The following is a 14,941-nucleotide window of genomic DNA, read 5'->3' as shown; positions in this document are numbered from 1 at the left end:
ACATTGTCTTATTTCATCCTGTGCAGTAACCTTATGAGGCAGATTGTTATAAATCCAATTTCACAAGTGAAGGACCCGTGGTCAGTTGCAGTGAGGTAGCACTGTGCCCCAGAAGGTGGTGGAGACAGACAGAATTCCAAGCCCAGTTTTCTTAGCAGTCCTTTCTCTAACTTGTGATGCGGTGGTGCGTCAAAGCAGACAGATTGGCCTCGATGGCCATTTGTTGTTTCCTAGTTGACCTTGGAACTTTTGTATATATTCCTGATGTTACAGTTCCTGCTAATGTGTAAAGCAGAGGAGTCCTGGGGTAGTTCCTGGTACCAGGTCCTAGAGGATAAAGAAGGACAACCTTAAAGGTGCCATTGGTAGTCCCTGTGCAGGAGGTATACTTACATTGACATATGGATGTCATCTTTTTCTCCTGCTCATAGCTCCTGTAACCTGTTCTTTCTGTAGCTCTCTCATTAAACATAGAAGGAATAATTAAAGCTAGCTTAAGACAGGAACACTCCCAGGCATATTTTTATATGTCCATTACAATAGTGTTCAATCTCCTGTTCCAGCAATCAGCTAGAATTTGATACATAGGAAGGAGGATCAAGAAGTGAAAATCCAAGGAACATAAAATGAGCAACCTGTGAAAACTCCTTGAAACCAAGCAGGGGACACAGACTATCCCAGGGACAATTGGCTAATTCTACATTAGCCAGATTCCTACGGCAAAGACTTTCTTTGCTTCATAAGCCATGGTGCTGAGCAAACAGTGAAGACAGAGTGCAGTGTGTTTATGCTTTTTTATTTGACCTTTTCAGAATCCTAATTAAGGGTATTACAAATTCTATACACGTAGATCATTCTGCACTTGGTTGCCAAAATACATGGATCCAAATGGTGACCAGTGGCTCTCATAGACCAAACTCCCAATTGGAATTGATCATTTCCTCTTCGGTGAGCTTAAAGAAATTTACTTTTAATCTTTCTTATGGACTCTACAATATTCTGCCAATATGGATTTATGGAAGTGCTTGTTTGAATATTTACTTTGAAGTTCTCTTGAAGCAACTACATACTAAAATAAGTAGGAAAGGCATATACTTTTTATGGTCCTTTTGATACAGTCTTTGGGATTTTTAGAGCCAGTATGTTTTAATGGCTTGTCTCAGAGGAAAACTGGAAAGATAAAAGGAATTTAGATGAGCAGAATTGATGTGTATCTAGAACTTGAAAGTAGTTACTGAAAGTTCAGATTGGAATCCTATTTTAGTTCACTTGTGGCTTTATTATCTGTCATTCATTTCACAAAAAAAGGAGGCTTGGATATCTTTCTCTTTCACTCCTACTCCTTGTTTCTATGCAGAGAAGTATGTTGCAAAAAGACCTTCACTCTCTTGTGATAGGAAGCTCATAAAATTGCATTAAAGAATCTTGCTCAGGAAGAACAGCTTCCCAGACCCCATCTAAATAGTACCTGTGATTTCATATACGCTGTTTTCTTTCAAAAGCTCAGACCAGAAGACATTTCAGCTCAAAGTTGAGATTTACATCCCCTAACGTTGGAGAGTATTATCCCACCTTGAATTCTGTGGCTGCAAAAATCAAATGCTGGGTAGGAAAAGAAAAAACGCCAAATGAGATTTTGGTACCGATTCTATTTCTGGTTGACTCTTCAATCCTGGGCAAGAAACCTGGCATATCTTGCCTCAGAGTCCTAATCAACATAAAGTGGGTATAAAAATATATCTGTTACATGCTTTCAGGTGCTTTTAAGTGAGCAAATGGAATAACGAAATGTACTTTAGGCTTTTTTAAGCAAAATCATAATAAAAATTTAGGTTTTGTTAATGAAAAGCCACTAACATCTTCTAACTTCTGGGAATGGATTCACGTTTGGCTTTATTGTTCAGGCCAAGCATCCTTTAGCCTATTTTGATTCTTTCCATGACCTGCAATGAAATGGAATAAGAAAACAGTTTTACTAAGGAAGTAGGGGGTGCCCTAACAGCAGCGAGCTTTAGACGAAAAGTTTAACAATTCCAGAACCTTCAGAGATCAGAATGGCTTCCAAAATTGAGAAAAACTAGGGCTCAACTAAATGTTTTCTCCCTTTTATTTGTTTTCCTTTTTTCACTTCTTTTGCCTTTATCTGCTCTCCTTTGTTTCATTAAATGGTTGATATTCTAGCCTTATTTATTGACAGTAAACAAGTATTTTTTCAGCTTTATTGAAGTAAAATTGACAAAATTGTTACGTATTTAAAGTGTACAAAATGATGATTTCATATATGTATACATTAGGAAAGAATTGCCACTAACTTAATTCATATATCCATCACCACATATTTTATTCTATTTTATTTTATGCAGTTTTATTTTATGAACACTTAAGGCCTACGCTCAGCAAATTTCAGTTCTGTAATATAGTATCACCAGCTGTAGTTACCACGTTATACATTAGATCCTCAGATCTTGTCCTCTTATAACTGAAATTTTGTACCCCTTTACTAACTTTTTCCTATCCACCCCTACTCCCTGGCAACCACCATTTTACTCTCTATTTCTATGAGTCGTACTTATTTTTTTTTTTTTTAAAGACTTTATTTATTTATTTGACAGAGAGAAATCACAAGTAGATGGAGAGGCAGGCAAAGAGAGAGAGAGGGAAGCAGGCTCTCTGCTGAGCAGGGAGCCCGATGTGGGACTCGATCCCAGGACTCTGAGATCATGACCTGAGCCGAAGGCAGCGGCTTAACCCACTGAGCCACCCAGGCGCCCTGAGTCGTACTTATTTTTTATTTTATTATGTTTTCTAGATTCTACCTATAAGTGACACCAAATGGTATTTGTCTTTGTCTGGCTTATTTCAGTTAGCATAATGCCCTCATCCGTATTTTTGCAAATGGCAGAATTTTCCTTTTTTCAAGGTTAAGTAGTAAGCAAATATTTTTGAGTTCTTGTTGGTTGCATGCCAGACTGGGCAGATTCTGGGGAAAAGTGTGAACAAGACCTGCCCTTTCTGTTCTTTCCTCACAGATCTTATATTTTAAATTTCAACAGTCAAATAAATCTGTTTGTTTCTTCTTAAGAGCTTATGTAGGTAGGACCTAAAACATGGCAAGCTAAAAGGATAGTCTGGGGGCTTGGAGGCTGGAGGGGGCAGACAGAAGGGGACCAAATAACAATTAGCAAATTGGATGTTAAATATGACACTCAGAGACAAAAACTTAAGTGTCATTGTACAGTATCTCCACAAATTACAGCTATACTCTGAGTAACAGATTATCTTATAACACATAAAACTTCATGTAGTAGGAAAAAGCTTTATCTGATAAATAACATTTTAATTACAGAACTCTTTTTAAATACTGTTTTAATTTTAGACTCATAGATTTTAAAAAATGAAATGTTTCCAAGAGGAGAGTTGGTTTAATAAATTAATTAGATTCCTCCAAAAGTAAACTCTTAATAAATCTATAAATCATGCCAAATTATATAAAAATAATTTTTTTAAAAATTAGATAAATATTTATTCCCATTATATTTATATGATTGATTATGTATTTGAAAGATTTTTTGTTTTACCACATTTTGCAAAGATACACTTTCTCATATGCAATCCAAAGTTCCCAAAATCCCAAATTAGTTAGTGAAATGCCATGTTGTGAGATTTGACTACATGAAGCCAGTGATCAAATTATTCACTTACTAATATCCATTTATTTCACAGGCAAAATATATTGAGTGCCTTTTAGTAATGGTGAAGTGCTTTCCTTTTTCTGTCTGAAACAAATCGTAATACAATTTTTAAAAAATATTTGCCATTGTTTCTTATCAAATTAAAATACAAGAGATGTGTCTGTATCTTTGGTAATTTTTGTTTAAGTGAAAGGTAACTACAGTTACAATAAAGAAAAATTCATTGGGATTTATTTTATTGTTGAAGATATGTTAATGCCTAGCTTAGCTTTGCAAAATTAAGGTCATTTTTATATTGTTTTTATGGTAAAAATTGTCTTTTTCTTACAGTTAATATCTCAATATCTAATGACACTACATTGGCCCCAGAGGATTTGCCAACTGTTTCTTCTACTGACATGGTAAGTGTCTTAATATTTCAAGTCATTTGCATATTGTATACACTAATTATAATATTCATAACATGATGTCTCCTGCCCTTTCCACCATCTGAGCTTGAATACAACTTCACAAATCAGTGATTGTGGATGGGCAGAAAGAAACACTTTTCTTATTCTAGTCAGCTTTTTTTTTTCCGTTTTAACTCAAGTGAACATTTACCCCTACAACATGCTTTTTAAACCTTCTTAGGAATTTAACTACTATATCCATTCATTGTCACCTTGAGGTATTTTCACAGGGAAAGTGAGGGCAGTCGCAATGTGAGAGCATGGTATCCTCTCTCTGTTTCTAGTACGATTAAGAATTCTTCTGACTACCCCAGGGGTACAAATACAGTGTGTTTAAAAAATAATATAAATAAAATAAAATAAAATACAAAAAAAAAAAAAAAGAATTCTTCTGACTACCAAACGGTGTTGTGTTCTCCTCACTAAGAGTGATTGTAGCAGGACATTTCCCCTGTCACTTAGAAAGGACTGTGCTTCTGTCACATGATATCCTTTCCCATGGCTTGTAACCAAGGACCTTTAAGAGACTGGAACCAAGCTTTAAAAATGAGCTGTTTTGCATGGAAGGTCACACACTGGAGGGAGACTTTTGTGTTGGAGAACAAGGGAGAAGTGCTATTTCAGGCTTCTAATTGTGTTGCTTCTACACTGGATATGGAGTCTTACCAAAGAATATCAATCTCTCGGTTATAAAGACAGAAACCATAATACCTTGTATTGAGAGAGCGCCCATCTCTCAGGAGACCAGAACACTTCTGCGGGTGTTATGTAATGAGTGCCCACAACACCCTTTCAAAGATGATGTTTTGTATCTTTCCTGGGCAACTCTCACTTGACCCCATTTCTCTCTTGTTTTCATGTTTTGTGGCTCTCTTGACTTCTTTCCTTACTGTTAAAGTTCTCCCTGATTTTCTCCAAACTGTGGCTCTTTTTTTTCAGTCTTTGAGCCAGCCAGCCAAGTGCCTAAAAGAACTTGATTAAAATACAGAGGAAAATAGTTCCTTCCAGACTTGAAATAATTTAACTTAAAGTCTAATTAAAAATTTAAAAAATATATAATTAATTAATACCATAAGTTAATTTGCAATTAAAAATTAATAAAACACTTCCACTGACTTATAAAGAGATTATTTCTAACTTAATTCCTTTTGTAACTAATCAAGGAAAGCTTTAAAATTAATGAATTTTTAAGCCCTGTCTTTGGGCAAATTCTGGTGTGACTCTAGTAATTGGTATATAGTTATAAGATGTCACTATAAGATTTATGGAAAACAAATGGAAATTGTGATTGACTTCTAGTATGACTATTATAGAAGACATAAAGGAACAATAATGGTTACAATTTAGCTACCATTTACAGGGCATCTACTAGAGACCAGGTGTTTTACACATATTATGATCATTAACACAAACTGCCATGTATAATTATGTTCATTTTATAGATGAGAGAAACGAAAGCTTTAGAAGGTAAATAACCTTTCTTGCTCTCGGTCACATAGCCGTCAATTATTAAAACAAAGATTTGACCAGAAGCCCGAGTGGTTCTAAGACCAGTGATATTTCTAGTACACTGTGATGCTTCAGTGTTTGCAGATGGAAACGTCTACAATTTCAGTTCTTACGCATGTTCTGTACTCCAGGACAATAGTCCCCTCGTGTGTATCAGTCACACCCCTTAATTAAAATGTTAAGTTGTTATGTTTGGCACCTCTAGAGAAGAAAGTAGGATAAATGTGTGTGTGCATATGTATGTGTGTAATTCTGAAGAACAACTTCTATTCTGTCCATCATTTCTCCTTTTCGATCCATATCAATGCCTTTAGGTATGCTTCGCTTGAATACACACACACGTAAACACACACACACAATTTATATATATATGTGATCCAGAAAAGAGTTTTTAAGAGGTAATATGATTTGTGATCACCAGTAATAACTGCCATTTGTTGAGCACCTGCTAAGGGCCAGGCTCGTCACATTGTCTATAATCCCAAGAATAACTTTTGAGTTATTATGTTACCTGTACTTAAAAATTTTTTAAAAATTCAATTCAGTTAAATATAGTATATTATCAGTTTCAAGGGTAGAATTTAGTGATTCATCAGCCTTATATAACACCCAGCGCTCCTCCATCATGTCCTCTCCTTACTCTCCGTCACCCAATTACCCCATACCCCCACCCTCCCCCTTCCAGCAACCCTCAGTTTGTTTTCCATAGTTAAGAGTCTCTTATGGTTTGTCTCCTTCTCAATTTTTATCTGATTTTATTTTTCCTTGTCTTCCCCTATGTCCATCTATTTTGTGATGTTACCTGTGTCCTGTGAATGGAATCGAAGCTTAGAAAGGTTAACTGTCCTTCCAAAGGCTGTATCATCAGTATCTGTAAAATCATGATTTCAACTCAGGGCTTTCTGACTCCAAAGTCTGCCCCTTTCCATTATTTGGGGAAGCAGAATAGTGTTTCATGTAGAAGGACTTACAGATACTGAGTTCTCATGCCCGGTTTCAAACTTAGGGATCCACTGCTTAACAGGTTTTGGTAGCTGCCCAGTTTCCCATTCGTGAAGTGGCGATGAGAGTAGTACTTTATCTCACTGGCTCTGCAGAAGTCTGGGACTTAGCATGGTGGCTGGCACATACTTATTCCTCAAGCAAGTTAGATACTATAATTATTCTGTTTGGGTATTTTTATCATTTCATTAGGCCATGTTGCCACCGGAAGTCAGGTCTATGGAGAAAATAAGTTGGATGTCTCTGTTCTGACGGGCGACTGGGCCCTCTCTGTGTTTGGCCGTGCTAGCTCTGCTACCCTCAGTCTTTCCTGGGACACAGAGTCATCAAGGATATAATCTCCTTCTTTTATTCAGCCATAATTAGAGTATGAAAGAAAGTGCTGGAAAAGTGACATGCAGCCCTGGGGCACCGGCAAGGCTCCGTCTCACAAGGCTCTGAGAACATCCTGTCAGATGAAGGAAGGCTTTTTCTCTTCAGCTTCATTAGCACGAAGACAACTTTTCTTCTTCATAGTAGCAGTGTGTTTTCAGGAAAAATAGGCACTAGAGCATTTAGACTGCCTGGAACTCTAGAATAACCATCCCTCAAGATAAAAAAGACAGGTTTTCCTTTATTTCCATTCATTGTTGGATTCATTATGTTTTTAATGCTTCTCACCTTCATCAGTTTTCCTGTAGACTTATAGGTAGGCATACCCTTTCAGCCTGCAAACAAAATTCTTTGAAAGGTCCTTCTAAAACTTTGAGACCAGCCACAGCTTCTCCACACTATATGGATACAGGGAGTCTTAGGATCTGCTGGCTTCAAGTTAGCAGCTCTCAGAGGGAGAGACCAGATTTCACAACATCAAAGCTTTTCTAAGGAAGTGATTAAATAGATTAGTTGCTTTTTGTTTTTCACATTAGATTCTTTTTTTAAAAAATTATTAAATTTGAGATGCACTTTAAAACACACAGTTCTTACGTGGTCATCATGATGGGTTTTGACATTTTATAGACTCATGTCATCATCACCCAACACAGGGCATGTATAGAACATTGCCATTCTCCCAGGAAATCCGATGGGGAATGCTCTTTGTCTTATGTTATGCCTCAGCTTCTGAGCCATGGGAGATCTTTCTTTGCCCAGCTACTCTGTCCCAGCCTTCAGAGGGCAGATGCCTTATAAAGGCCTGAATGCCTGAATGCTTCAGAGGGGTTTGCTTCCACTCTCCTGCCCTGCTTCCCATCTTAGGAAAGTGACTTTCTTACATTTGGTAGGGGCTCTGTATCTAAGGGGGGAGTTCTCTCAGCTTTCCTGTCAGACCTCCCACCTTTTGTATACGACCTGTGCACTTAGCAAGACCGTGAGAAAGTTTGGTGAATGGATGCAGGCTGAGTCTAATGCCTAGGGCTCCTTGGACTTCTGATCTATCACCCCAGTCTACGTGCAGCCATTAAAAACTCATTGAAAATTTGACTTATTTGTCCATACCTCCATCTGCAGAGGCTTTCTCTTCCATGTGCTGCTCTGGCACGCACAGGGCAGCCATGGAGTTCTTCTCTCCCATGAAGGTCTTATAATTTTTTAGAGTTTATTTAAGTTTCTCTATATCCTTATCTCTCTGGTAGATTTTTAGAAACTATGACTTTATACCTTATCCAACTTGTTGGAGAGGTTAGAAGTGACTTTTTTTTTTTTAAAGTTTTTATTTAAACTCCAGTTAATTAACATACAGTGTAATATTAGTTCCAGGTGTACAGTATAGTGATTCAACACTTCCATTCAATGCCCGGTGCTCATCACAACAAGTGAGCTCCTTAATCCTTATCTTCCTCCCTTCTGGTCACCATCAGTTTGTTCTCTATAGTTAAGAGTTAATTCCTTGCTTTCCCTTTCCCTTTTTTTTTTACCCCCCTTGCTTATTTGTTTTGTTTCTTAAATTCCACATATGAATGAAATCGTATGGTATTCGTCTTTTTCTGTTATTTCACTTAGCATAACACTCTCTAGCTCCATCCGTGTTGTCATAAGTGCAACATTTTTTTTAATTAAAAAAAATTTTATTAACATATAATGTATTATTAGCCCCAGGGTTACAGGTCTGTGAATCACCAGGTTTACACACTTCACAGCACTCACCATAGCACATACCTTCCCCAATGTCCATAACCCCACCACCCCATCCCTTCTCCTCCCCAACCCCCAGCAAACCTCAGTTTGTTTGGTGAGATTATGTAAGTGCAATATTTTATTCTTTTTGATAGCTGAGTACTATTCCATAGTGTGTGTACACACACACACACACACACTTGTATATAGCACAGTTTCCTTGTCCATTCATCAGTCAGTGGATACTTGTTTCCATAATTTGGATATTGTAGATAATGCTGCTATAAACATTGGGGTGCATGTATCCCTTTGAATTAGTATTTTTGTATTCTTCAGGTAAATATCTAATTGTATATTGCTGAATTGTAGGATAGTTCTATTTTTAACATTTTTGAGGAACCTCCATACTGTTTTCTAGAGTGACTGTACCATCTTGCATTCCTACAGTGTAGGAGGGGCCCCCCTTTCTCCACATCCTCACCAGCATTTGTTGTTTCCTGAGCTGTGAATTTTAGCCATCCTGACAGGTCTGAGATTATATCTCATTGTAGTTTTGATTCATATTTCCCCAAAGATGAGGGATATTGAGCATCTTTTCATAGTATCTGTTAGCCATCTGTATGTTTTCTTTGGAAAAATGTATATTCATGTCTTCTGCCTCTTTTTTATTGGATTGTCTTTTGGGTGTTGAGTTTGGTAAGTTCTTTATAGATTTTGAATACTAACCCTTTATCAGGTGTGTCATTTGCAAATATCTTCTCCCATTCGGCAGGCTACCTTTTAGTTTTGTTGTTTCCTGCACTCTGCAGAAACTTTTTATCTTGATGAGGTCCCAGAAATTTATTTTTGCTTTTGTTTCACCTACCTCAGGAGACATATGTAGAAAGCAGAGGCTGTGGATGATGTCAAAGAGGTTACAGCCTGTGTTCTCTTCTAGGATTTTGATGGTTTTCTCTTACACTGGGGTCTTTAATCCATTTTGAATTGATTTTGGTGTACGTTATAAGAAAGTGGTCTATTTTCATTCTACATTCTATGTTTTAATCAAAGTAGAATCACCAGTTAGTTTTGATATTTCACAACACATACAGCTAGAGAAAACTGCAGCTCAAATGTATCCTTTAGTTCATAAAGTAAGATTGCAGATTACCGTAAATCTGGCCTACTCACTGCAGGGAAAAAACCCTGGAGTACATTAAGCACTTAACCTTGAGACTTTTATTCGTAGAATTACCTTCATTTGTATATATGTAAAAAGGCCCATACTTTACCAGTTGAGCAGTATACCTAAGGAGAGCAATAGAGGATCTTTCATTTTTATTTATTTTATTATTTTATTTTTTTGCTTATTATGTTGTGCAGTGAAGCATATCATGTCTACATGGAAATGCTGTTAATCATAGAACTAAGAACTATTATAGTCTCATAAATTCTGCTTGGCAGTCAGACATGGAAGCAAAAGGGCTTTGATTTGATGTACCTTCAGGGTGATTTTAGGAGTTAACAGTCATTTTCATGGGAAATAGAATGTCTTATTAATCTTCTTGTGCATAACGTCTTTGTGATTTTCTCTCACTGAGAAAGTTAAGTGCCATTCTGTCCTTAAATCCCCTTGAATATCACATGTTCCTACTTTTAAAAACATTATGGGAAGTTGAAAACATGCATTCAAGTACAGAGAATAGTACAGCGAACCCCCACATACACATCACGTAGCTTCAATGAACATTTTGCTCATCCTCTCTCACATATGTATCTCCCACTTTTGTCATTGGGAGGATGCTATAGAATTTAAAATTTAAAAATTCATCCCCTTCAATATACCTTGGATTTTAAGATTTACAAATAAATCTATTCAGTGTTAACAGAATAATTCTCTAGAAAGTGAGATCCAGAAAAACAGGTTGATATTTCTTTTTCATGAGATTGACCACAATTACAATCCTTAGCAACTTGGTCCCATTTCTCTTATTTTTTTTTTTTTAAACTATGCATTTGCACAGTCAGTCTGTTTTGGCTCACCTGGTCCACTCACTGTTAATTTCTCCACCTGGTGAATATCCAGTAAATTTTGAAGAAAGGACGTACTGGATAAGTGAATGAGGTGTTGTATGTCCCTGAATCAGCATCTTTTCTCCTCTCCTTGTCTAATGCTTTACCTCTTGTTTTATGCCAGTGCAGGAAGAAATATACATCCAAAGCTTCTCATTTTTTACTCCCCTTCCACTCAGTTTTGTTACTCTCTCTGCCATTCTTTTTTAGTTTTGTTCTCTTGCCACTCTTTTTTCTACTCTTTGGAGTATGAGAGTTCTACATGGACCTGTCTTTCTTTTAAGGCTTAGCTTAACTTTTGTTTTCTCTGTGCTAAATGAAACTGATTAGTCCTTTTTCTGATCCGCTAATCTCTATACTGTTCATTCAGACACTTTTTTCACTGCTTTGCATTATTAGTTAATATTTAAGTGGACATATTTTATTTCTCCAAGGAAACTCTTAAAAATTTGTTTTTGTTTTATTCTTCTTTATTGCTCCCTTAACACTACCTTAGTTCCTTTATCTAATCAGGATCCAGTGCATTTTCTGTTTTCTTTTGGCTACATTTTTCTATTTTCCACATGCTGCTGTTACTCAGAATAGCCTATATCTTATTGAAATAGCCTCACCAGAGTTAGCAAACAAAATAAAACAAAAACCAAGGGTCCCAGTTGCATTTGAATTTCAGGTAAATAATGAGTAATTTTTTTAGTACAAATATATCTTATATATTGTATAGGTCATATTTATACTAAAAATATTATTCACTGTTTATCTGAAATTCAGATATAACTGAGCATCCTTTATTTTATCTGGTAATTTCACTTTATTATTTGTTTTAATTTAAGTTCAAGTTAGTTAACATATGTGTACTATTGGTTTCAGGAATAGAATTTAATGATTCGTCACTTACTGAAACCCCCAGTGCTAATTCCAACAAGTGCCTTCCTTTATGTCCATCACCTGTTTAGCCCACCCCCCCATCTGCCTCTCCTCCTGCAACCCTCAATTTGTTCTCTATTTTTAAGAGTCTCTTATAGTCTGTCTCCTGTTTTTATCTTACTTTATTTTTCCTTCCCTTCCCCTGTGTCCATCTGTTTCATTTCTTAAATTCTACACGAGTGAAATTGTGTATTTGTCTTTCTCTGGCAGACTTATTTCTCTTAGCGTAATATATTCTAGTTCCATCCATGTTGTTGCAAATGGCAAGATTTCATTCCTTTTGATGGCTGAGTAATATTCCACGCTCTCTATATAGCACTTCTTTATCCATTAATCAGTTGATAGACATTTTGACTTTTTACATAATTTGGCTGTAAACATTGGGGTACATGTGCCCCTTTGATTAAGCATTTTTGTATTCTCTGGATAAATACCTAGTAGGACAATTGCTGAGCCATAGGGTAGTTTTATTTTTAACTTTTTGAGGAATCTCCATGCAGTTTTCCAGAGTGGCTGCAGCAGTTTCTGTTCTAACCAGCAGTGCAAAAGTCTCCTTCCTCTGCATCCTTACCAACATCTCTTGTTTTCTGAGTTGTTAATTTTAGCCATTTTGACAAGTGTGAGGTGGCATCTCATTGTGGTTTTGATTTGTATTTTGCTGATGCTGAGTGATGTTGAGCATCTTTTCACGTGGCTTTAGCTATCTGTATGTCTTTGGAGAATTATCTGTTTTTCTTCTGCCCATTTTTTAATTGGATTGCTTGTGTTTTTGGTGTTGAGTTGTACATGTTCTTTATATATTTTAGATACTAGTCCTTTATCAGATATGTCATTGCAAAAATCTTCTCCCATTATACCCATTACCTTTTAGTTTTGTTGATTTTTTCCTTCATTTTTCAGGAGCTTTTTATCATGATTTGGTCCCAGTAGCTCATTTTTGCTTTGGTTTCCCTTGCCTCCAGAAATGTGTCTATAAGAAATTGCCAGGTCAAAGAGGTTGCTGTCTGTTTTCTCCTGTAGGATTTTGATGCTTTCCTGTCTTACTTTTAGGCCTTCCATTCATTTTGAATCTATTTTTGTTTATGGTGTAAGAAAGAGGTCCAGTATCATTCTTCTGCATGCCACTGTCCAGTTTTCTCAGCATCACTGGGTGAAGAGATTGTCTTTTTTCCATTGGATATTCTTTCCTCCTTTGTCAAAGATTAGTTAGCCATACAGTTGTGGATCCATTTCTGTGTTCTCTATTCTGTTCCATTGATTTGTGTGTCTGCTTTTGTGTCAGTACCATACTGACTTGCTGATTACAACTTTTTAATAGAGCTTGAAGTCTGAGATTGTGATGCCAGCATTTTGCTTTTCATTTTCAATATTACTTTGGCTATTCAGGGTCTTTTCTGGTTCCATACGAATTTTAGTATTGTTTGTTCCAGATCTGTGAAAAATCCTGATCTTATTTTTATGGGGATTGCTTTGAATATGTAGATTGTTTTGGGTAGTAGAGACATTCTGTATTTTAGAAAATTTTAATAATATTTGTTCTTCTAATCCATGAGCATGGAGTGTTTTTCCATTTCTTTCTGTCCTCTTCAATTTCTTTCATAAGTGTTCTGTAGTTTTCAGTGTGTAGGTCTTCTACCTCTTTGGTTAGATTTATTTCTAGCTATCTTATTGTGCAATTGTAAGTGGGATTGATTCCTTGATTTCTGTCTGTGCTACTTCCTTACTGGTGTGTAGAAATGCAACAGACTTTTGTACCTTGATTTTATATCCTGTGACTTTGCTGAATTTGTGCATTATTTTTAGCAATTTTCGATGGACTCTTTTGGGTTTTCTATGTAGAGAATCAAGTCATTTACAAAGAGTGAACATTTGACTTTTTCCTTGCTGGTTTAGATGTCGTTTATTTCTTTTTGTTGTTCCATTACTAAGGCTAGGACTTCCAGTCCTATGTTGAACGGTGGTGAGAGTGGACATGCCTGTGATGTTCCTGACCTTAGAGGAAGAGTTCACAGTTTTTCCCCATTGAGGATGGTATTAGATGTGGGTCTTTTGTATATGGCCTTTATGATAGTGAGATGTGTTCCTTCTATCCCTACTTTCTTGAGGGTTTTTTATTAAGAAAGGATGCTGTATTTTGTCAGATGCTTTTTCTGCATCTTTTGAAAGGATCATATGGTTCTTACCTTTTCTTTTATTAATGTGGTTTATTACATTGTTTGATTTGTGGATATTGAACCACCCTGCAGCCCAGGAATAAATCTCACTTGATCATGCTGAGTAAACCTTTTCATGTACTGTTAGATTCAGTTGGTGAGAATTTTTGGATCCATGTTCATCAGGGATATTGGTCTGTAATTCTCCTATTTAGTAGGGTTTTTGTCTGGTTTGGAGTTAAGGTAATGTTGACCTCATAGAGTTTGGAAGTTTACCTTCCTTTTCCATTTTTGGAACAGTGTCAGAAGAATAGGTATGTATTCTTTAAATGTTTGGTGGAATTCCCCTGGGAAGTCATCCAGCCCTGGACTTTTGTTTGTTGGGAGATTTTTGATTACTGATTTACTTTCTTTGCTGGTTCTGGGTCTGTTCAAACTTTTTATTTCTTCCTGTTTCAGGTTTGGTAGTTTATATGTTTTTAAGAATTATCCATTTCTTCCAGATTGCCTATAATGTTGGCATATAATTTTTCATAATATTCTCTCATAATTGTTTGTATTTCTGCAGGGTTAGTTGTGATTGCCACTCTTTAATTCATGATTTTATAAATTTGGGTCCTTTCTCTCTCTCTCTCTCTCTCTCTCTCTCTCTCTTTTTTTTTTTTTGATAAGTTTGGCCAAGGGTTTACCAATTAATTTTTCAAAGAACAAGTTCCAAGTTTTGTTGATCTACTTTAAAAAACATTCTATATAGGGATGCCTGAGTGGCTCAGTTGGTTAGGCAACTGCCTTCAGCTCAGGTCATGATCCTGGAGTCCAAGGATCGAGTCCCACATTGGGCTCCCTGCTCAGCAGGGAGTCTGCTTCTCCCTCTGACCCTCCCCCTTCTCAAGCTCTCTCTCTCTCTCATTCTCTCTCTCTCTGTCTCTCAAATAAATAAAATCTTAAAATAAAGGAAAAAAAAATAAAAAACATTCTATATCATTTATTTCTGCTCTAATCTTAATTATTTCCCTTCTGCTGGTTTTATTTGCTGTTCTTCTTCCAGATACTTTAGGTGTAGGGT

The 14,941-nt window shown here is 36.4% G+C and overlaps 1 protein-coding gene across 5 annotated transcripts in view; it reads left to right on the top strand.

Moving 5' to 3' along the window:
* SLC4A4 (solute carrier family 4 member 4) overlaps nucleotides 1-14,941 on the top strand; it is a 386,600-nt gene that overhangs the window by 276,333 nt on the left and 95,326 nt on the right. For all 5 annotated transcript variants that reach the window (XM_059159558.1, XM_059159548.1, XM_059159567.1 and 2 more), the window contains exon 15: nucleotides 4,023-4,093. In XM_059159558.1, coding sequence (XP_059015541.1) covers nucleotides 4,023-4,093 — 71 coding nt within the window. The remainder of the gene's footprint in view (nucleotides 1-4,022; nucleotides 4,094-14,941) is intronic.

The sequence above is a fragment of the Mustela lutreola genome, chromosome 1 (genome assembly GCF_030435805.1).
Source record: "Mustela lutreola isolate mMusLut2 chromosome 1, mMusLut2.pri, whole genome shotgun sequence".
NCBI lineage: Eukaryota > Metazoa > Chordata > Mammalia > Carnivora > Mustelidae > Mustela > Mustela lutreola.
The sequence above is the reverse complement of the archived record's forward strand: the minus strand, read 5'-3'. Positions and strand labels throughout refer to the sequence as shown.